The sequence below is a fragment of the Condylura cristata genome, unplaced genomic scaffold (genome assembly GCF_000260355.1).
Source record: "Condylura cristata isolate star-nosed mole 26May11 unplaced genomic scaffold, ConCri1.0 scaffold00031, whole genome shotgun sequence".
NCBI classification, from domain to species: domain Eukaryota; kingdom Metazoa; phylum Chordata; class Mammalia; order Eulipotyphla; family Talpidae; genus Condylura; species Condylura cristata.
In genome coordinates, this window is record NW_004567132.1 from 11,115,110 (window position 1) to 11,139,985 (window position 24,876).

Consider the following 24,876-nt stretch of genomic DNA (forward strand, 5'->3'; position numbering starts at 1 on the left):
GAGTGTACACAGTCCATGTGAATCCATTGTTCTTCTCATTTCTTTTTTTGTACCGGTGCCTGGTCCATTTGCCATGTACCACCAGGCAAACAGCTGACACATACTAGCTATTATGAGCCCCGGCCTAATTGTGAGTTCTTAAAAGCTCTGCCATGTTTGTCTTCTAGGATGAATCAGAGGCCCGTATAACCACCATGCTGTAGACCCCCACTCTCATTTCGCAAGTGTAGAGTAGCAGACTGTGGTGCCAGAGGGTTTGTTGATGTTAAAAAAATAGAGTCACAATCAAGTGGCAGCATTTTTTTTCTTCCTTTGTCTGGAAGGGTTTTTGTTGTCTTTGCTTATAAAGCATGCAATTACTTACAGAGTAACTGTAGATACTCGTTTAGCTGAGAAACAGACATTTGGCAAATTTTACAAGTGCCAGCGGAGCTCTGAGGTGGAGCCGTCTGTGGAGAGGGACAAGGACGAGGGCTTCGTCATTCCGTGATGGCATCCTACCTGACACCACTCTTTGGATTTCTGATTTGTGCCCCACAGCCCTCTTGGAACAGAGATCACGATGACACGGCATCTACCCGCTCAGGAGGAACGCCGGGCCCTTCCAGCGGTGGCCACACATCACACAGTGGGGATAACAGCAGTGAGCAAGGTAGGAGAGGTTGTTTCATTTGGCTACTAGTTTCTTTTTTAAGGATTGAAAACTCACATGTCTAATTAGTTACTATTTAGACAATTTTTCCTGGAACATAACCCTCCTATAATTTGAGCATCAGTTTCTTTTATTTTAGACTCTCCTCCCCTTTCCTTCTTTCGTGCATTTCAGCTGCCTGACTGCCTGTCCCCTGGCCACCTCCATAAAACAGGGTCAGTGAATTGACCTAGAGCAAGATGAAAGATGTAGAGTAGAAGCTGGAATGTGCATAAATAGTATGCTACTAATACCTGCTATGCAAATCAAAATGATTACGATGGCTTCAGAGGCTTTTCAAGAGATCATGAAGAAACACCTACTAACACTCCAAGTTAATAATGCCTTAAGATACATAGAAGACACTGGGCACTTCAGAAGCCCATGTTGGGCTTCCTTCTACCGTGGGCTGAAGCCATTTCTGGACTGACTTATCTGAATCTCTTAAGTGCTTGACTTTATTGAAGAGTCAGACTCCAGGACATTAGGAAGAAACAAGACCAGTGTAGCCTGCAAGCACTCACCTGGGTGTGTGCATGTGTGCAACTCTCCACGCATGTGCTTCGCCCCTATATCTGGCCTATAGCAGGAAATGAAGTTTAAACATAAACTAGCAGTGGTGAATGAATGTTCAGGTGTCTTGGGCTGCTTTGGGTGAGACCTCCTGCAGTGGATTTTGCACAGTTAATGCAACCAACGTTTAAAAGAGCATTCTGTATCTGATAAAAGTATGACTTTATTGAAGTTGACTCGGAGCCCATAGTAGTACATACTTTAAAATTTGGTTTTGTGACCTTGTTTCACTGAGTGCTGTGACAACAAAAGGATTTTGTTTTCTAACTTAACTGGGCTATACCAACTAGAATTGTAAAGCCTACAATGCATTTAATACGAAGAACTTGAAAACAAACAAAAAAAATGGCAAGTTCATTTTTTAGGCACATGTATTCTATTTGGGGAAGGGGCAACTCCTATACACAGAAATTTAAGCCTTTGGGACATTTTATTGTACAAAGAAAAGTTGCTGACTTCAGCATAACTATAATTGTAGTAAAAACGGAGCTTGGAATAGTAAACTGGTTCCCAGCTGAGGTAGAAACAGGTAACCTCTGGCCTCTGACTTTTGCTGGAAAGTGATATGCAGCATAAATCTAAGGGGCCTTTCCTCTGTCACGTGTTGCACGTGTATGGTGTAGTGTTGCTGGTCACAGCGTGCAGTTAAGGTGATGTCAGCATTTTCAATAAAAAGCTGTACTTTCAGGATTTGGCTTACACCATGAGTTTGCAAAAAAGTATACATGGAATCTAAATTCTTCCTCACCCCCCAAGTCCACAGTTCTTACATTGGGTCTATAACCTACTGTTTTGTTTGCTTTAACTTTTTAGAAAATATGTCATCACAAATAAGCAGGTATTCAGGTATTTAGCGGCTGTTCTGAAGACTTGCAAATTGCTGCGTTGTACTTGAATGTGGATTATAACTTGCAAATTTTCCCAAATATAATCTCATAAAAGGGTTTTCTGTGGGCAAATGCCCAGTCCTAGTTCTTCCTCTCTGGCATATCATAAGAAGGAACTAGGAATTTGTATGTTCTTTTTCCCTTCAACTGGTGTTCACCAAGGCCAACTTAAGGATGTATTTGATTATAACCAGGAGTCCTACATCCACATTACTGGAGTTTTCCATTTCCATTTCTTCTTCTTTTCTCATGTAAGGTCAGATACATAACATCAAGTAGCCTTTCCCAAAGCATTTTCACAAAAAATGATCTCACTTGAATGATCTCAGTTGAACCTTTGAAAAACAATCCTAGATGACAGTAAAGCAAGTCTACCCCATTGGACAGATGAAGAAAGTAACGTATGTATGGATTGAGTAATTTGTTGAGGTTGCTATGTAGAGTCAGACTGAAAATGTCAGCTTCCTGATTACTTCCACAAGATTCTTCTCATCACTCCCTCCTCTTGGCTTTCCACCCAAGAACTAAAGTTGATTATTTCCAGCAAGATGAAATCAAGCTCTCTGTGCTGGGTTTTCTGCCTTGCCTGCCCCAGGTAGTAATACAGGTGGTGGACACTGCACTGTTAGTCCTACCTGCCCTTCACCCTGGCTTCTTTTTGGCAGTGTGATTTATTCCTTGCTAAATGCAGACTGATGCCTACAAGCATTGCTGCAATGACTCACGCACATTTCCATGCCAAGCACGACCCTTCTAAACCTTTCTTTACTTCCTGAGACCTGTGGCGCTGGGTCTTTGTGCTGCCTTCGGATTAACTGCACAGTGGCTTTCCCCATTTCCCCTGCCTGCCTTTGCTGGCAGCGTGGATGTGAGAGCCGTGCCAGCATTTGGCCCGTAGTGCATGTCCTAAATAGTTATTTACACAGTTTGAGACCATTTTAGTCAACTGGGTAAATAACAGCCCTCTTCAAAAGATTTATAAATCCATAAATATGTCTTTATACATACCCAATAGACACAAATAACTCAGTCTGTCAAGAACATATCCAAAGAGGTGTTTCCCCCACAGACAGGAGTAATACATATTTTAAAACTTTCTCTGCTGCATTATTTGTACTGCATTTCTTTCTTCCTCATTCCTTTTCAATTTTCACCACTTCATTATGGCACCTGTGGTACAAAAAAAGGAAATCCCCTAGGCTTTGGTCCTCTGCTAGATAGCTTTATCTGCTGCACAGTGTAGGCATCTTGCAGGCTATATCTCAATTGAGTCCTGTTCTTTTGGAATTTCAAAGTAAATAAAATAAAGGCAGTCATCCAGGAAATTTATAATGTTCTGGTAGATTTCACAATATAATAACAGTTCCTAGAATTTCAGTATTTTGGAGATTTTGAGTGCCTGATAATTTGCCAAATTAGGGACTATTTCAATGGACAGAGTAGGTTGAACCCAAATTTTTGCCAAAGCTTAATAAACTACAGTATCCAATCTAAGACATTCAAAGTAGGATATAGGTGAGGTGTGTAATTAAGAAATAACTAAAACTGTATATCTATTCAGGGACTTAATGATCATTCATGATTTATATAGTGTGGCTTTCCCCTAACTCAAATTATTTATCATGGTAACTCTTCCTATAATAGCCTTTCATTTAGAATTAGCACTTGTGACCCCTCACAGGAAATGAATTTTTGAAAGTGAAGCTCTTTTAGACTAGCATTTAAAGGAAGACCTACCATCTGTATTTGGTCTGTAAGGATTCTGTGACTGTTGTTACAACATTGATTTTTCTCTACTCTTTGACTTCCTCAAAGTACTTCTGAAAGAGCTAAATCTTTCCAATTATGTGCTGTCTTTCCATTTCAGAAGAGAAAAAACTAAAACTCATAAATAGTGAGACATGAAGGACATTGGAGGAGGCTCTAGGATCTTGCTCTTGGTCTTTGGAACTACCTTTACACAGGGTGTCTTGGGATGCCCAAGCAGCAACTCATGAGATGAGCTACATCTTGGTAGATACTTGACTCTTTCACGTGTTTTGATCCTACCTAATGCTGCTGTCTTATGATTATCATGATGGTCTACTATAAGAAGTGTGTGGTTTGGTGTGAGAAAATACCAAACAATTCAGGCATGTCCCCGCCCTGGGTGTGGACTCCTTGGGGACAACGTACCTCAGCCCCTCTGATTGCTAAGCAGTGTCAGCTATGACTGACCACCGCTTGAGTTTGGGTACATCGTTTTTCTTAGTTGAAAGTCAAGGGAGAAGAATAAGTGATAGTAGTTAAGTAAGAGAAGAACATTAGAAAGGTTGGGCTGTCAGTCATCCAATATAGGCATTTCCATCCCTCACTTTGAGGTCATGGAAGTTCAGAAAGGCCAGGAGACTTGCCCAAACTCATGTCCTCTTTGGTGGTAGACTTAGGACTTGGCCCATCAGTCTGACTTGAGATCTCATGATCCTAACCACATCCTTCTTGATAAAGTAGTGTGACTACTTTATTCTGGTGTGACTAGGATGGGGAGAAAGATGGGTATTCTCTAGATTTTCAGTTCTGCCACTTTTTCTCCATATCTATTCTGGGATCTGTTTGGTCATGAGTAGAGCAGAGTGTTAGACTCTGGGAGGGCGGGGGAGAGTGTCATACTCACTGGAGAGTGGGAACCTATTTTTGTGTGCGAAGTGGAATGATGATTGAGGTATTTACAGAGGAGCAGGCTGATTGATATGATTGATTTGTATTATGTATTAAGAGCCTATACGATTTCACTCATTCAAAGATTTATTGAATTGAGAATAGGGCATAGAAAACAAGGAAGGACATTTCTCTTGAAGAACATTTCCTACTTAAAGCTCATCTCATTTTCCTCTTTTGTGAAGGAAAAGAAAAAGTATTATTTCTACATTGAAATCTGAGTGCAACATTTGAAGTCTAAACGACTTTAATGATGGCTGGAACTCTAAAACCCACTTATGAACTCTTCTTTGGGGGCAAGACTCAGATCAACAATAGTATCTTTGCTCCCACAAAAAAAAAAAGCACAAAACAGCATGTTTCTTTAAAGAGAAACAATTAAAAAACACTGCTATTTCTTTATAATAATGTATCAATAGTGGCAGTGTCTCCCACGGCCCCATCCCCCACCACGCCAGCTTTTGTATGAGTTCAGGCAACCTATAGGCAGAAGGCAATTCCATTTATTATTGAAGGGAATCTCAAGGCAGTTGTTTGAGACCCGGGAAGCCAGCAAGCAGGGCTGGATGAGAGGGGGTGGGGAGCAAGGGGAGAGGGAGGTGGGGAAGGGCCACATTATGTTCCAGATGACTGAGCAACGATTTATATTCCAGCTCGCCTTTTTACATGAAGAAGAAAAGTAATAACAGCCCAAACCCAGGCATTTGAAACAGTCAGCTGTCCGATGAATAATGGGATAGGTGGGAAGGCGCTCTCTGATTGGATGTCTTAATGAGCACATTTCGCACAGAGTTTGGGCTGCCATTCCCCTTGACCTTTGCCCTTTATTGACCAAACTGACACTTCATTTTTCACATACTTCCAATTATGGCTGGGCTTAAGTGTTGCCCTCCCTCCTTTATTTCTTTCCTATGGACAACTTGAGAGTGGTTGAGGCCACAGAAGATATTTTAATTTGAAAAACTACCCTCACAACTCAGGGTTAGGGTATAATCTGTGATCTGCAGTTTTTCAGATGAAAACACAAATTGTGCTTGTTTAGCAACAGTTTTCGTCTTGAAACAAAATTTCTACTGATTTAAAAAACATAATGTTTATAAATAATCTCACAATCCTGAAGACGAAGACAAACGTTTAAAAAATACTTGTCCCCCCCCCCCCTTCCATTTATTTGTATTTGTTCACACTTACTAAGCTTCAGACTTCTGCTTGGACTTCTACTTCAATGGCACTAGAATGCATTTTCACTAGTACACTTTGGAGAGGAGAAATAAAATATAATTGTGACCACAGGCCTCAACCCTTAGAAGAAGGCCGTGTGTGACTTTAGTTACATTTAATGTTGGACTGCAAATTAAAGTGTGGCCTTTTCCTGCAGTGGCAGGCAGAATAGGAAAATGATTTCCTGATGGGAAAAGTCAGGTGTAAAAGAGAAAGGGGAAGTTATTATACTCCACAGATCCCTGTTATCAAAAGGCCCATACTATTAACTTATCAAGCATGTTGCCTTAGATGGATAGACAGAGAATTGTTTTCCCAAGAATGTCCCATGCTGTGTTCCCCTTTCCTTTTATTGACTCATCAAATGTGAGTAACCATTTTCTGTTCCCCATTTGCTTGACTTTTAGCATCATGAAAGCAGGTCCTCTTAAAGCAAAGAAAAACACCTTCATCATCTAAAAGTAGTAACAGTACATTTAGGGGCATGAACTTGACTGTAAGTGTTTCACAGATAGTGCATCTTCTCACCGTTAGGCAACATCACTAGTAAACTTGAGGCCATTGCATTTCATCTTAAATAACTGAAAAATGCATTTGAAATTATTTACTCTCAAATAGATCTCCCTCTAACACAGAAGTTATTTGTCTTAAAAGTGGATGAAGTGTTACCTACTTTATTATGTAGCCCTCTGGCATATTCGTGGCATATTTTTTACTATAATATGGTAATAAAAGAATATGTAAAAGGCAGACAGAGGTTCTCTCTTTTTCTGTAAGGTGACCTCTGTTACCAAGTAACTGCTTTACTTATGAGCTTATTAAAAACTCAAAAAAATGAGCTTTTCATACTTCACAGGCATTGATGTGAAAATGAGCTGTCCTGTGAGTAGTTTTCTTGATCATTTTTAGAACAATTGATTAGCCAAAGAGCTCCTGTCATTAGTTGACATTGACTGATAGCAATTTGTCACAAGCTCTGAAGGTCAGCTAGACGGTTGGAGTTTCAGCCTGTCTTTGGTTGACCTTTACTGATTCCATCCTCCTGTGATTGGGTTTGAATAGGTCTGACCCACAATTGGAAAAGACAGGGCATTAGTCAACAGGGCCATTTATTATACTTTCTGTTGATTGCTTATTTTTATTTATGTGTGATAACCTGGATATCAGGTCAAATTTTGTACTCTCATTTTTGAAACCTAAAAGGTGTGGTACTTGTTCAGCGTGGAGCTTAAAGCCACAGGCACATTTCCCCTTTGGTTTGCGATTCTACAGTGGACTCAGTGGGCCATGGAGACTTTGCTGCTAACACTTGCCTTTGTCTCCTGTGCAGGTATTGGGGTTTTGTTGTGTGCGGTGGATCAAAATTCTGTTGCAGTTCTTATTTCTTTTTAAAGATTTATTTATTTATGCATACAAGAACTGGGGTACAGGCCAGAGATATGGAGGCTGAGAGGATTTACCAGAGACAGAGTAGGGAATAGGACAGGCAGACTGACTTAAATACCCTGCTGAGGGGAGCAGTAAATGGGTAAGGAGAGGTCTGCTGTGCCATGTGGGTCAGCTCCGTGGCCAGGAATTGAACTCGTGCTGCAGTGGCTGTCGATCACCTCATACTGCTGTGCTTTAACCCGTTGTGCCACCAGGGAGGGCCTGCAGTTCTTATTTCTTAAAACACCAATTCCAGTGTGACTTGTAGAACTTCTGAAACCATATACCAATCCTGTGACTCCTTTAGAATTAATTACATTGGTCTTTCAAGAATCATATCCTAGTTTTAAATAAAAAATGAGTGGTGAAGAATATTATGAATAATGATGTTATATCAAGTCATCATTTAGCTCTGCACCAGAGGTTTCAAAACTTTTTTTTTAAAAAAAGGTAATTTTTTTGTGGTTTTACTCTATCTACAATTAAAGAATTCCCCTGAGTGGGACAGCTTCAGCTTTCATTGAGAGTGGAATGTATTTTCTGGTGCAATGGGCCCACAAGTTGGTAGTTTACAATGCTTAGTTCTTTCCAAAACTGTAAGGTATTTTCCAAAACTGCATCACATATAAAAGAATATATTCTACACTGATAGTAATAACATGCATTTTATTGCCTGATATAAATAATAAAAATGATGATCTGGCCTTAAAAACCCAGATCTTGATGTATAACTATTTAATTTGGTTTCTAAATAAGGCCTTTCTTTTCTCATATTCTCTTTCACTTTCCTTTCTCATTATCTGCATTGGGTTTTTAACTATGAGCAATAACTTGTTTTTCAGGTCAGCCTTCTTAGGCATTCCAGGGCCACCACGCACAACCTGGCACAGTTTAAACATGTGTTTCAGTTTCTACCCACGAAAATAAATGAGGAGAGAATCCATTGTGCTAGGTGGTGGATTCTTCACACGGTGTCATTCTTGGCAAGGCAGAAGTGAGGAAGTTAATTTTAGGGAAGCATCCGTTTAATATAGCCCAAGGAGATTAAAAAGAGTATAGTGTTGTAATTGCTTCTGCAGATGAGCCAAAATATTATCCTGAGTTATATTTAAGGGGGGAAATATAAATTTACACATTCTAGTGGAGTCATCAGACATGGATTAAGTAAGCACTTACTGTGTGGCAGGTGGCCTGTGAGACTATGAAAATGAATAGGTCGTCATGTTTGCCTCAGGGGGCTTGTGTGTACTACCAAGAGCACCAAACAACTGTGAGTGAAATATCTGCTAAGTACTGAATAGTCTTAGGCAGCAAAGAGTGTGTTTATTTCATAAGATCCTGGTGACCCAGACATTGTGAGTCTGGGGTCAAGGCTGTTGTCTGAAACACAGGGTGGGTGGGATTTGGCCTAACTTTCTGTGGCCACCTCCATCTTGCTCAGCTGATGGCCTGGGAGATACAACTTCTAGGGGACCCAGCTTTGATCCATAGCTCACTGTTGGGAACTTGACTCAGCCTTGTGGCCACCCAGGACCTTCGTGTCAGAACCAGAAAGATTATGACTGCTTTTTCTTCCGGAAGTCACTTGTTGGGGACTCATGCTCATCCCCTCAGGGACCTTGACATTTTGGGGGAGAGGAAAACCCTTCGCAGTCTGGTGAAGTAGATGGACACCTTGTCAGATTAATGCATGAAATAAGATACTGCACATAAGATAACAAGGGAAAGTTATTGTATTGAAATTCAGTCATTGAAATATTTTTTAAAAACCAAGTTGCAACATAGTGATGTAAATACTTTGTTAAATATGCATCACATTTTTATGATTGTTATTTAAGTTTTTTTTATTAATTCTGTTTGTGTTTGAAATAGTGATGAATATAAATGCTGTTTGAAGCTATTGGTAACACCTATATTGTGTTGTATGATTTCCTTTGGTGACAGAGTCACAGATCCAGTTACTAGTTCCATCATTTGTTATATACTCAGACCCATATTTGAAAGAAATGCTCACTGCAGTTAGAAATTAATGAGAATAAAATGTATTTTCTACCCTTTCCCAATTACGTGGATCTTTGAATTCTAACTACGGATCTCTTTGGTGTGGTGGGGGAGGGCCTATGTAGACCAGGCCAAAAACTTCTAAACTTAATTTATGTCATCTGCACTAAGTATTCTGACACCCTCAGACTGGAGGAAGCACCTCTCTTCCGTGTTGTCATGGTTTCCTGTGTCTTAACCTTTCTCATACATAGAAATGTGCCATTCAGGGGTCAGCTGCCCTGTTATGCTCCCTGGGAAGGGACTGTGATTTCTGTGTCTTTCAGCATAGTTATGGGCACATGGCCACTGATGAATAATTATTTATTAAAGAGGACTGGGAATCCTCTCATGCTTTCGGATTCTGATTACGCTGTATACCCTCAGAACTGATTTCTTCTGGGTGCCAGATGGCTAATCTTACATGGCAATCTCTGTCAGTTTTGACAGAGATAAGTAGACACTGAGGTTTCACCTGTCCTGACTCCCAGAGATGCTTTCTGACAGGGGCACGTAAGGACAGACTCAGTGGGTGGCATTTCACAGTTTGGTTGCCTGTTCTGTCTACTTGTCCGCCAGATGCCATCCTCAGGTCTTGAATGAGCTTCCAATAGAGGATGGGTAGAGACTGGCAGCAGACATTTTGTATTTTTTGAGGGGCTTTAGGATAGGAGGTGAGGGTGAGTGCTGAGATTGGATCCTGTGTCAAGGGAAGCTGTGCTATCCCGGGAGAATTCTCTTAGGTCTTTTGTTGCTCTCAGCAACAGTAGTGATCCTAGTCACTGGATCTGATATTTAGCTCTGCTCCTGACTTTCTCTCTCCCCTGTGAATGCTAGCACTAATTAAGGATAGTAGAGGTAGAGGTTTTGGCCGTTAGCCTAGCAAAAACTAACCCAAACAGTAAATTTATGCCAAGCATTTTCCTTAAAAAGAGGTAGGTGTTGTCTACCTCTTACATTGATTGGTCCCAGAAGTGTAGTTGGTAAGTTGGGTTTTGCTCAAGTGTCTGACTTAGTGGATTAGTTCAGTCTTGCAGATAATTTTCCATAATTACTTAACCTAAAAGCATTCTGTATGATTAGTACAATTAGCTTTGGCTTTCCCCCATTTACCAATATCAACCCATATGCGTTCCCTCCTAGAGGTAACTCATCACATTTCCTAAGATTGCAAGACACAGAACTTCCTTATACTTATTTCCATATTAGGAGAAAAAGAGAACTTGACCTTACCTAGAAAATCTTAAATTTTCTTCAAAAGCATGTATTTTCAAGCTACTGTCTCAAATTTCCACCCTCCTTCTTCTGTAGCCCTCCAAGATGGCTTCAGATACATGAGGGGTGGAAAAAAGCAAAATCGAAATCATGTATTTTTAAGAAAGGGGGAATTGAAGAGTGAATGCAGAATGTTTGCCAATAGGCTTGTTGCCAGATTATTAGCATGTGAGCAGGGCTCTCTCTTTAAAAATGTCATGCTTTAGTTTGACTCTTTCCTTGAGTGACCCTATTAGATGCGCCTATGAATGCTGGACAGGTCAGCCTCAACACTCTTACTTTTTTTTTTTTTAAAGATGTATTTATCCATACAGAACTGGGGTACAGGCCAGAGAAGTGGAGGGTGAGAGGATTCACCAGAGAGGGAGTAGGGAGCAGAACAGGCAGATCAACGAAGTACACTGCTGAGGGGAGCAGCAGGCGGGTCAGGAGAGGTCTGCCGCGCCATGTGGATCACCTCCGGGGCAGGCGGGGATCGAACTCATGCGGAAGTGGCTTTAGCTTCTTAGTGCTGTGCTTTCACCTGCTGTGTCACCAGGGAGGGCCCAGGACTTATCTTAATTTTCAAATGCAGTGATCACTTCTCCCCTTCATTCTAAAAAAGGATTTAAGGAATTAACAACACTATAATCCATAATAGGAGAAAAAGAATTACATGAAGAAATTAGAATGAAAGGAAAATAAATAAAAGGCCATTCAAAATAGTAGAAAAATTGAAATGATAGTCTCACCTATTGCTACTGCTAGAAGAAGGCAATTAGTTTGACTCTGAACTTCCTAGCAGCCCAAACAGAGATTGAGGTATAACTAGTTATGAGAGTTATAGCTTCCATGGAAGCTGCTCAGAAGCCTGATGGCATAAGACCTGAGTGAGCTTGCTGCTAAATGCTTGCTCATACAGAGGGCATGGTGAAATGGTACACACTGACACCCTCAAATGGGCGTTGGGCCCTCCAGCATTTGTGATGGCTTCTAGCAAATGCTGCAAATATAATAGGTGTGCGATAGATATTTTATTGTTGGATTTGTGATGCCTGCAGTCACATTCAGCTCATTCTTACTCTGATTTCTTGCTGTCTAAATGAGTCTCCATTTCTATGGTTGAAAAAGACAATAGTCTGTCCTAATATGAGCTGACATGCTGATTATTGCATGATGCCATGAGTTATTTCCTCACTATTCTGTCTCCTCCTTCTAACCATTCTGTGGTGGGTCTGATCCACTGTACAGTCTTTTCTCCCTTTGTCTGAGGCTGACAATACAAATAAGGGTGCCCAGGTTGCTGTTCCCTAAAACCGGGTTAGTGAAGCCAGAGAAATTCAGATAAGTGATGGTTAAAACTGAAACGTGAAGGATGGAGCTGGCAGGCCAGGTGGTAATATTCAGGTGCCATCATCTTTCAAAGAAAAGTTTCTGAGGGAATATGATTTCATCCTATCTAAACTGGAGGAGATGGTGTGCTATGAACATTCGGTTTATCACATACCAGCACCAAGAACATCCTCTTATGTGAAAGGAATAAACTTACTGCAAACAAAAAGTTTGCTTGGTATTGTGAATTTCGAGCAGGTTAAGTATAAGACTCCTAAAAGTAGAAGAGCTGAAGACAGAAATGGGCATTCACTATAGTGAGTATTAATTGAATGTCTGCTTTGTACCAGCCTGGTGCTAGATGTGAGGAATGAGAAAGAAAGAGACCTTCCCTGGAATCCAGAAGCTGACAGCTGGGTGGAAGGGCAGGCAGTTACCGTGTGGCAGGTCCATCTTTTTTATTTAAAGGTTTATTTATTCATGCATACAAAAACTGGGGTATAGGCCAGAAGTGCAGTGGGGTTGGGGTGGGGAGAGGAGTCTCCAGAGACAGTTGGGAGCAGAGCAGGCAGATCTACTGAAATATACTGCTGAGGGGAGCAGTGGGTAGGTCAGGAGAGGTCTGCTGCCCCACGTGGTCACCTCCCTGACTGGGAACCAAACTTGTGCTACAGTGGCTGCAGATGGCTTCAGATTGCTGTGCTCATTGAGCCACCAGGTCACATCTGTGGTTGACTGGGTACAGGTGACCTGGAAGTGGAGGGTGGTACCTCTCATGCTGGCAAAGATACAGCCATCCCGACAGAGGTGCCATCTCTGCCCCTGTCCTTCAGAGACATCCTTAATCAGTCCTCCCACTATTTCTCATGGAGCCTGAGCGGGGCTCTGATGTGGGTCCCTCTCCACATTGCACTCCATGCAACCATTATGCCCCAATCTCCAGACTTGGCCTTAGAAAAAAAAATGTTTTTTGTTTTTTTTTCCCCTCTCTAATCCTTCCATTTAGCTCCCCCAAGGGGTGAGTGTGTCATGGAAACTTGGGACAGATGGTGAAAAAAATACAAGGGCATGTGATGCAAAGAAATTGGCTTATGTAAAGATACAAAATAAAGAGAAATCACATTTTGGAAGCTACATGTGTGCCTTGGCATGAGCAGTGGCAGGGGGAGGGTGAATCTGAGGGGAGACCAGGTTGTAGCAGGAGAATCAAGAAGATTATCCTTGGGAGATGGGAGTTTGTTTTGGAGGCAGTCTGAAAATGTCCCATTTGTGCTGTGGTCACTTCTGAGTGAAGATAGGATGGATTCAGGACACAACTGTGGCCAGTGTGTTGAGAACTTGGCCTGAGACAGAGGCAGGAGAGAAGAACTTTTGAGGAAGAGATTCACCTAGACTGAGAGACTGACCGCATGTGTGGCATGGTGGGATCCAGAAAGTAAGGGATGCTAACTGCTAGAGACCACAGGTCCTTCCAGTACACTCATTGGCTTCCTAAGTGTAGCTTCACCTCTTTAGCTATGAGGAAATATAGTTGGTCATTGGTAATTATGCCTTTTCCCCCACACTCTGTCTGGGGAGAGTTGACACTTTTCCACTCTTTCCTGAGGGTGACTACTCTCTCTCTCTGCCACCTGCTGTCCCTCAGACAAGGCTTAGGTTCTATGGAGGTCAGAGCTGGGGAGAAAGGAAGAGGCCAGTCAAGCTATCATGGGAATTTGGTGACTCATTTCATCAGTTTACTGCTCTGAAAATGAGGTGACTTCCCTCTTTGCTTGACAACTGAGTGATGAACATTTCCTGAGTATTTGTGGAGTACATGTTTTGTTCCATGGGCCTTCATTCATGGATGCCCAGTGGATTCTAACCCTGGTGTGCTTCCGCCTTTCTGCTTTCCAAGATGGGCATTTTCCCTTTAATGTGGAATCTTTAAATTACCTGCCAGAGACTTGATAGGCTACAGAATTGACAGCAGTATGTTCTTGCTCCTGTGGATACAACTCAGCTTATTGTCCCTATTTTGCCAGAGTATTAAAGAATGAAGGGTAAATTTTATGCTGAAATAGCACTTATTTGACTAAAACACCATTATCTGGTATTTAGTATGTCTACACTGAAAGTTGTTCTTAAAATTGTGGACTTCATTTTGTGCATCTACATTTTTTTTTTTTGACTTTTAGTTTTCACTTTTTTCTCCAGGATGTGGGTTTGTATATTTTTAGAAGGATTGTTCTTTACTTCGATTCCAGATGTCCTGATGCTTTTGATAGGAAAGGAGTCAGCTTTGGAAAACATTAATTGCTCTGCTAAATGATGGAATGTTAATAAATGCCACATCGCAAGAAGTAAGCATTACTTTCATGCCCAAAGATTGTTCCTTAGACTCATTTTTCATAAATGAAGTGCCAGCAGAGATTTGCATTTTATGGGTCAGAATCATCACCTTTGATAGTAGCCATAGTCCTTAGATTTAATTTTCATATTTCAGATGGAAGCCGTGGGTTTAACGTGTCTTACTTGCAGCTGGAACAGATTCTATTTTTAATCTGTAAGTCAAATATGGCAGGGAGCCATGTGCTGCTTGGATCCAAATGCCTAACTCTTGTTGATATCAGTGAGTTTCATGATGGATTGGGAAGAACTATGTGGCCTTGATTCCAAATATCTATCTGACTCTTTAGAATTAAACATGCTGAACAAATCCTAGCACTTTTCAAGTTAAAATGAAGTCTTTTCTAATGTAGCAACCATGCTGGCTTAAAGGAATAATGCAACAATTCCAAACAGACACACACACATAACCGTAGAATTGGTTTTCAGGCAGAGAGAGGCAACTGCGTTCAGGAACCTGGCTGGCATAGTAAGGACATGGCTGTCGCGAGCTACACAGAATTGCCTTTAAGTAGAAAAGATAAGGGGACAAAGCCGTTCCTTTGGCTGGTACTCTGCTCATGGGAGCACACACGTGGTGTCGGCGAGTGATTCGAGCACAGACCCTCTTGTATTTCCTCGCCCCTATTACCCAGCGGTGGGAATGCTGTGGCAATCTTCATTCAGAGATGACTGATGTTTGCATGTATAAATAAGTGTCCTCGACCCATAATTGTTATAACAGGATTGTTTGACTACCTGGGAATGGTCTTGTTCTGAGATAGCTTTTGGAACACCTGTTTGTTGGGAACATTCGACAGACCTCATGTTTATTACCCAGTTGGATGTCGGTAGCAATTGCAGCTAAAGATAAACAAAAATGCAAGTACTTGTTGACCTTGACTTTTTTTCCACAAGATATTGGACTTGATGACTCTATTGCTGTTGAACTGATAAGGGTTATAAACAGTAGTTTAAGGGAAATGCTTTATTCCCAGAGGAAAGCACCCTATTTGCTGTGGGAAATGACAACAGACATGTATACCCTTTGCCAGATTTTCCTAGTTCACCTGTATTTGGCTGTGGGAAAAGGATGGGGGGGGTGACTTTTTATGGCTTTAATAGACATTTGCATAGATTGTTATAACTTGTGAATGGTGTAGTCAGCAGATTGAATATAATTTTAGAAAAAGCCAATGATGTTTCTATGATTTATGATAGTTGGTAATATGAATTCTTTTGAAACTATCATGTTAACATAATATTGTGTTCAGAGATGCAGATCTTGTAAAAATGGAATAGGCTTATGCTGCCAATATATTCTTTCAGATTCTAATTAAAAACATAAGACTGTTGTTAGCATGTGACTTCCTTGGTGGCAAGAGAGAAATTTACCTGGTGATCACTTACATGGAACACTACAAAAGTGTGTGACCAGGGAAATGTGGCAGTCAGCACTTTTCTTTGGACACAAAGTCTTAATTCCAGATTTGAACCAAATAACTCTGGACCATTTAGGAGCCCTCACTTCTCGGTGAGGCGTGACTCCTTGGCAACCTGTCCTATTTGCTCTTAAAAGTCCCACTGCGTTTTCCCTTTGAGGAGAGGTGCTTTGGCGCAATGCCACTGGCTTCAACTTTTGCTCTTAAAATATTTTGATGCATAGTGTAGTGATGGCTGAATTGATTTCTGTGCATAAATGGTGTCCTAGATTCTTGCCCTGTGGAAATCCATGGAATTAAGAACTGTAGGTTCTCTCCTGGAGTGATAAGAGGTAAGCAAATGATTAGATATGCATGCAGGGAAAAAAATTGAGATGCTCATAGAATGGAAATAAGGGTCTATATAATTTGCAAGTTTAATGTAAATGTAAGCCACTAATACAACTAATAATTTAATGCTAATATGTGAGAGTAAGTAAATGCAATTCTAATCATTTCCTATTTGGTGTGTTCTCAGAGAATCCTGAGTAAAAATGTACTCTATTAAAACATTTCCCTGACTACCTACGGTGCAAACCTAGTCTGCTGACAAACATGTCCTTTTGGAAAACTCTGAGATTTCTCTCTGGATAGAAGTCACAGGACAATTTGAGACTGCAGAATCTAAGCCAGAATTTCTTACAGAGAGGCTTAGAACACTGGGCTATGGGATTTATCTGAAAGAGAGACAAGCTAAGATTTCACCCACTGTGCCCTTTAAGTGGTCACTGGTATTACTTAATAGTCCAGAATGTTTTCTTTATTTTCCTGTGAAGCCATGTGACAACATTTGGGAACATTTTTGTGAGGACAGGTTCACTGAATGAAATTTTAAAATAAAAAATATTTTAAATATGTAAATATTACCTATTTAAAATATAAGTAAGAAAGCCAGATCACATATAACCAATAGCAAATTCATGCTTTAAAAAAGCAACGATGACAGCTTAGACGTGTTCTACCTTTTCTGACTTTCTGAGGCCCCGTTTCTTTGCTTGTGAATTTTGTTGGTGCATAACTGCTTGCTGACTTCTACTTTTCTGTGAAACTTGTGTGAAGAACAGTGGAAATCTTTGCGGTGGCAGGTGCCATTGCAGATTATGATGATGTCCATTACTTGCTGAATGAAATTAGGAAGAGTTTATTTTTGACATGGCACAGACCCTTCCTTGCTACAGGAACTGTAACCTGGAATTTTTGTTAAAAAAAAATACATCCTCAGGATTACTGGGGATTCTCTGGTTAACACAGGAGACATGAGCAGAGTCAGCTCTGCTGATCTGGGTGCCCCTGTCCCCTGCAGCAGAAGGCACAGAGTCCAGCCCAGGCTCCCCTGAGCTAGGGGAGGGGGGATGTGGAGGGGAGTGTTCTCATTCCTCCTCCTAGTCGCTGAAGGATGTGGCAAGGACATGAATTTTTTGCGGCTGCTTTCTAGACTGCTGCTAGGAAAGACTTCTGCGTTTATCTGCATTTTTCTGAACACCAGTTGCTGTGTAGCTGCCTCCCAGGCCACTTTGTGGGAACACTTTCTTTATGGTGGATGACGTGGCATTTCTTGTCACTTCCTCAAATTCCTTCCCGCTGCCTATCAGTACTGCACTGGACTTATCTGGCTTGAGCTTCAGCCAGCCAGAGCTAATCCAGGTTCCTATTTCAGAGGAGCACAATGACAGCAATGACGCTGCCGTTTCTCAGCTTGTGATCTGTGCAGCTGGAGCATGGGGGTTGGGGGGCAGGGAGAGGGGGAGCAGAGAAGACAGGGTATAAGGGTGGGGGGTGGGGGGGTTTTGGCTTGATTTTCAAGCCTGGTACCTTGAGTCTTCTCCTTACTCTCATCACTTTGGCTTCTTTACAAAGCTATTTAGATGTGGAGTTGGATGTAATTTTTCCAACTCTAACCTAAAAATTTAAGGGGTCTTTACCTGAGCTTGCTTTCATCTCTTCCACTGAAGTTAGTCCTGACAATTTTGAAGTTCTTAGAGGATGATTTATGAATTGGGATTAAAGGATCAGGTCAGATTAGGTTCTTTTGTTCTGATCTGCCATTTTTCAGCAAAGAGTTCTTGAATACCTACTATGAGCCATGTTAATGCTGGATAATGGGAAGGAAACAAAATCTTCTATGAGTGTATTTTTTCATGCTTCAGTTTAGATGTATCTAACTCAGTTTGTGAGCTTTAGACCACTGATCTATAATCAGGCAGCTGTCCACATCTCCCTCTTATAGGTGAGAATAGTCTGTGCTCTGACAGGCTCTAAGTGGGAAAACTCCAGCATCTGAATCAGCTGAGTTTTTCAACTCACACACCTTTCTTCTGTACCAGGTGGAGAAGTAACCAGTAACTGATATCTTCTTAACCCATTCATTTCTGAAATGCATCCGCCAATTCTCTTTCACTAGAAAGAGGAAGAATTTTAGAAGGAAGTGATCAGGCACTGTTTAGCCATGAATTTCATTCATTCATTTATGCATACACAGAGTGCCTCCTGTATAACAGGTACCATGATAAATTACAAGACAAAAAAGATGAGTAATATCAGTAACTGCTCTCAAGGGATTTAAAGTACAGTGTTTGTTTCTCCTCTCACTCCTGAGTTGAGATATTCCTCGGACAAATATATTTCCTGGTGCTGTTCTCTTTAGGAATTACCTGTTGTTTCACCCAATTTGACACCTTTCAATAATTTTCAAGCATGAGTGAATGCTAGCTTATGATTGCAACCAAAGTAATCTTCCACTTTTGCTCATCATTAAAGGAAAGACTTAGGGTTCACTATTTGGGCAGAATTGCCTAAATTTACCTGTAAAGTGGAATAGTGTGAGTGTTGTGTCTATTTATAGCATTGTTGAGAAGACTAAACAAGCCAGTTGATAGAATTTAGAACAGTGTGTAGTGCAAAGTAATCATTATGGATGTGTTAGCTGCTTTCATCTTCATCTGGTTTACTTTTCTGTGGAAAAGCAGGTCTATAGTTAGTCCTGATACTCATGTCTGAGTGTGAGTGATGGTGTAATAAGGAATTGAGAACATAGTATTATTCCCAAATGCGTCTTCACTTTACAACAGAGAGTATTTGTCTGCCCTTTTGTCTCAGGACAGAGGGCATTCTAAACTTGGTGGACCCTTGAGGTCCCGACTCATACAAAACTCCCTTCTGTTGTCCATCACTGTCAAATGAGCCAAGTCATAAATCTGTCACTTTTACTTAGGCAATGATGAAGAAGTGAATGATTAAGAAGAGACTTAGATTGCAGATGATACCTGTCTAACTGCCAAGCTTTCATCCACTGGGCTCTTTTAAACAGGGGCTAGGGTTCTTTCTACATTCTATAGTCAGATGTCTCTGAGAAAATGAGCTTCACAGGGTCAGTGAAGTTAGCTTGTTGAAGGGTGTACTTCTTATTGACAAGTGGACTGGGGCAGGGTTCAGGGTCCTATGAGCAAGAGGTGGAATTCCTCCTGGAGCCCAGTTAGGAATTTTCCCATGCACAAAGTTTCTTCTTGCATCTCTGACCTCATCCTGTCACAGTAATTTTTGGTTTTTAATGAAGCTCTTGGGCAGTATTAGGCCTTTGAATTTCATTATGTCTTGCTGTCAGTAAACTTGAAGATTGAGGAAGACAATCTTCAGTATTACAGATAAATCTTACTAAATGTTATATAGATATATTTTTAAAAAGATTTATTTATTCATACAGAGGAGCAGGAACGGTGAGAGGATTCACCAGAGACAGAGTGGGGAGCAGAACAGGCCGACTGACAAAGTGCACTGCTGAGGGGAGCAGCGGGTGGGTCAGGAGAGGTCTGTCATGCTATGTGGGTCACCTCCGGGGCTGGGGATTGAACTCATGCTAAAGTGGCTTTCACTTCTTAGTGCTGTGCTTTAACCTGCTGCGCCGCCAGGGAGGGCCCTAAATGTTATATAGATCTTACGGACTAGGTTTATAGCAGTAGCAGTTGCTGTTGGTAAGTAAGGTTCCACTGTCTTTTCTATTAATAGTGAAGAGGTGGGGTTCATTCTGAGAAGTTAGGAGGACGACAAAACTATATTGACAGGCAGGTTTTTGTTGATGGCAAATCCGCTTTTCTGCATCTTTCATGTGTAGAGTTACTGGTGGTGCTGGCTCGCACTGCCTTCTCTTCTTTACCACCTTGCCCATGTGCCTTCTTGCTCTTATTCTATGTGCAGTGTTTTGGTCTAGATATGAGCACAAAGATTCTAGTTGTGTTATTTTAATTTCTTTTCTATCCAGTCTGTTGTGACACGGTATGTACTTAAATTTTTGGAAATATTTCCAAACTCATCCCCTTTCAAGGAAATAGAGGTGTCTGCCTAACAACTAAATATGATCCAGTTTCTTTTAAAGGAAAGAGTTTCTTGTATATGTGATATGACTGTTCTCTTGTGGCACTATAAAGTAATGATGTTCAGGGGCCATTGTTCCAAGGGTACAGAAAATGGAAAATATAGGACAAGACATGTGGAGTGTTGCATTGACATTCTTTTCCCACATATTACTTACTAGCATTTCCCAAATTTTGTATTACGAATATTTTTACCCAATTCAATAATTGCTAACATTTTGCCACATTTGCTTCATCTAAAGACGTGGATCCAGGAACATGTATATATGTCACTATATAATCTTTAGTTTTTTTTTTTTTTAAGATTTATTTATTTGTGCATACAGAACTGGGGTACAGGCCAGAGGCTCAGGGGTGGCGAGAAGCTTCACCAGAGACAGAGTGGGGAGCAGAACAGGTAGATCAATGAAGTACGCTGCTGAGGGGAGCAGTGGGCGGGTCAGGAGAGGTCTGCCACGCCATGTGGTCATCTCTGGGGCAGGCGGGGATCGAACTCATGGGGAAGTGGCTTTAGCTTCTCAGTGCAGTGCTTTAACCCACTGCGCCACCAGGGAGGGCCAATCTTTAGTTTAAAAAAAAAAAAAATTTGAGTATCCATACACTTCTGAAGATATAGATAAGCCCAGGAGACTTACTGTCCTTCATCAAAACACTGAACTCTTATATTAAGTCTTAGACACAAATGCTAAACTACCAGAAGGTTACATTGTGTTTGCCTCCACATGAGAATCAGCTCACAGTGGAAAATTCCTGATTCAAAAACTTGGTCATGTATGTTTTGTGCAGGCAACTTTTGGGTCTTGTTCTATGAGACTGTAGCAGACTGGGAAGGTCGCCATCCTGGAGGAATAGGTACTCAATTGCATCCCTTCTGGACAACTTACAGGCTCTGTGCTCATAGGATCTCCCTGGGATGAACTTTCTTCTGTAAATACAAGAAGTTGGGCTAGAGGGTGATCGACCAGTTTTCCTTTAGTTCTGAAATTTTGAAGTTGGAAGAACCAAGTTGAAACTTTGCATGCAACCTAGATAGAATGAAGAACTCCCAACAAATGGTTTACATTTTCATTGCATTTTGCAGCTCAGTATAGTCCATTTAATTTCATGGTGAGGAGAAATTCTAGATGTAGGACTTAGCATTGGTAATAGCATTCAAGTAGTATAGACCATCTCGGTATCTGAGTTTTTAGAATATTTGGGTATAAAGTAGCGTCATGAATTTGACTCTTTGGTATAATGATGTAGCAGAAATGGTCCAAAAATTTATCAGCTTTTGCATTTCATTTGGAATGTAAAACCACTTTCTGTGGTTATTACTGAGATTTCCAAGTGATTATGTATTTAGATACTTGTATTTTGATTTTTTATATTCGGGTGGGTATGTGTGTCATGAGTGAGTCAAGATACATTTGTCAAGTGAATTATCTTTTTAGTTAGTTCATGTATGAGGTTGCCTTATAAGGTTTGTTTCTGCTTCATAATATATACTTCAGAGAATAATATGAGCAGGTCAGATATACAGTGAGCATCTGAGAAATCATCTTTATTTCCTTTCAAGAAATGAAGAATTTTTCAAAGTTTTTGATCCCAATTAGTTGACAATGTCAGCTCAATATATTATACTATTTACATGTAATACTATATACATGTAGTATATATAATACACATATTATATGACTTACAAACGACAATATATAATACTTATTTGTCATCTTGCATATAATCTATTGATAACAAGCTGAATACATCTGCCCCAACAAATATAAGTAACAGAAATTTCAATCTGATAGGAGTTAGTGAGATTTCCTGCAAAATCTTGTTAGCATTAACATTTGCCTAAATAGTAGTATTAAAATTGGGGAGGTAAGGAAGAAGATAAAGGTATTATTTCTAATGTAAATATCTCTCTGCTGTCTATCTGCCAATCTTGGGTTCCCTAAAGTTAATTCTTCCTAAAGTTTTTGTCTTTAACTATTTGATGAGAAGATTACACTGCTACAGGCCAGCTACAAGGGATGTATTATTTGAACCTCTTCCATTGTTTTTAAAATCATTGTTTGTGTTGTAATCCTTTCAAAGAGTTAGCCAGTGGCTGCTTTCCTGTTTAAAGAGTAAGCTCTTTCCATTGGTAGATCACCTTCATTTAATCTTCTGAAAGTGCATACTTAATTCTTAGCAACAATGCATTTTTAGCATTAAGACCTAATTCTCAAGGAAAACTGAATATGGTAAAGAAGTAGAAAAATAAACCTTAGTGTTTGAAAAGTTAATTGTGTCTAGGTTTTGGAGTTATATATATATATTTCCCACTTGGTACAATTAGGCTCTGTAAACACTTGAACTACTTTGTAGTTAAAATACTATATAACTCAGGAAGCAGAAAAAGAAAGGTTTTTCAGGTTGATTCCTAATATAGCTGGTTTACTTGTCATCGTTGGTGTTACTTTGGGGTTTTATTGCATCAAAATATATCTGTGTTTGTTAATATAAACTCTCAACCAATTTGCTTAAATATTGAACGCTAGCAGTGTTTGGAACAAGCATGGCACTGTGGAGAATACTGCCCTGGCCCGAGTCAAGTGTAGAATGCTGCAGAAGCATTGTGCTAATTTTAGCTTACAAAGAGGATGAAGATAAACTGCCTACTGCTAGTTTGCCATATGCTATCCTGGTGATAATATTCAAGTGCAAAATATTCCATAGAGAGTCTTATTGTTTCAGTAAGAGAAGCTGGGATAAGAGTTAAGCAAATTTCTGCTCAGTAAGTTTATAAGAAATAATGAAGTAAAACAATTCTCAAATGCAGGTAGATGAAATCTGCTAAATTTATTTTGGCTTTATTGACTTTCATGGGAGTTGACAGAATTAGTTTTGGTTTATATTTGGTCCAATTTTATCTATTTTTCACATGTAAATCTTAAAAATCAATCTGAATAAATATTGATCTCTTTCAGAGAGGCAAAAATATAGTTTGGATTGCATAAAACTGCTTAAAGACAGCATCCCTTGAAGTTCAATAAAAGAATAAAGCAATCTGTTCAACTGGTTTTAAAATAACACTTTAAAAAGCCTTTTTAAAAATGAAAAAGTCAAAATCCATTACATTTCCATATTTGGCAAATTCAGCGCCTCCAGTTTCACCGAAGAGTGTTTGACCTATTTATTTGTCACTGAGACCACTTCACAGTGAAGGGATTGTTAGTCCCTGCAAAACTGAGAAAAATCCAATGTGCATAGTGCGTTTGCAGATGGAAACAGACTGTGTAGCCGGATTTGGAGGGTGGGTTGGCTGGAAGCTTTGTGTTAACAACTGCTGAAAAGCTTGACCTTTGTGTGACCTAGGTCAAACAAACCCCCAACTCAAGAGCTCTCCTTTGACATGGATACCTGTTTGGGGAAGAGGCCAGGAGAGACAGACAATGGAGATAAAATTATGTTATGGGCTCTGAAGCTTATTTCTTTAAAAGTTCTAGATTGCTCATCTATTTTGGGATACAGTGTTCATGTTAGAATGTTACAAAGAACCACATATCTGTTTGTAAGTGTTAAAGGGAAAAGATGATCTGGAAATCTTCCTGTCGTTCAGTGATACAGGCAATGCATAGTTTTCCCTCCCAATGCAATATGAGCTGGATTGTGATTCAGAGTTGAATGAATGGGCTGAGCTCCACTGATGAAAACATTTGATAATGTAGAAAATAAAAGCCCTGGCAAGGAGGAGATGGCAAAGCTTCCATTGTTTGTCCCGACACTTTGTTTTTATAGGGGTTCTCACAGGAACAAATAAATTGGAGTAAATAAAAGCAAAATAGCACTGTTAGTCCATATCATGGCCTCACACATGCTCACGAGTCAGCTTGGGCAGGAAACTAGCAAGGGTCTGTTCCCTACCATTTGCATTGCATCTTTATCTCTCCGGGTCATTGTTTGCCACTGAATGCTTAAACCTCAACTTCCCAAGTAAAAGCTTCCTGTTGCTTGCTTTTAAATATAGTTTTGTTACAACAACAACCCAAAAGATGGAGACATGTAGTAAGGAAGCCAACTAAGGGAGAAAGGAATACAGCAGGGCTGGTCTGATGTGATTCTAGCACTTCAGGTGTCACATGCACAAGGGCAGGTTACTCTTGCTGCAGAAACAGTGCCTCTTAGAGACTCTGCTGTGGGGACCATCTTTACACCTTCACAGGAGGCCAGAAGCGAAGTTGAACAATGAAAATGTTCAGTGTGCCTCGCATCTGCCCTTTTGCTGTGTTTGGTTTCACTTAGTTTTAACTTTTAAGCTTTGCTTGTGGCTGGAATTTTCTGCCCTTTCAATGGTAGGTTACAGGAGAAGTCATCCTTTATTAATTGTGCTCCTGCTTCCAGATCTTTTAATGTCAGTATATCTGAAAAATTATATCCATTCCTATGGAAAATGTGGTTCTTATTCCACCTTAATGGATGGGGTTACTCTGATACTTCCTGCAATTTTGGAGGAGAGTGCAGCAGTTTTCTCAGGCCTTGGATATAAACAACATTGTTTATGCTGTTTCCAC

At 40.4% G+C, this 24,876-nt stretch overlaps 1 protein-coding gene across 2 annotated transcripts in view; it reads left to right on the plus strand.

Moving 5' to 3' along the window:
• The window catches only part of MEIS1 (Meis homeobox 1), a 130,951-nt gene that overhangs the window by 27,455 nt on the left and 78,620 nt on the right, over positions 1-24,876 (plus strand). For both annotated transcript variants that reach the window (XM_004691462.2, XM_004691463.2), the window contains exon 7: positions 541-652. In XM_004691462.2, the coding sequence (XP_004691519.1) occupies positions 541-652 (112 nt within the window). The remainder of the gene's footprint in view (positions 1-540; positions 653-24,876) is intronic.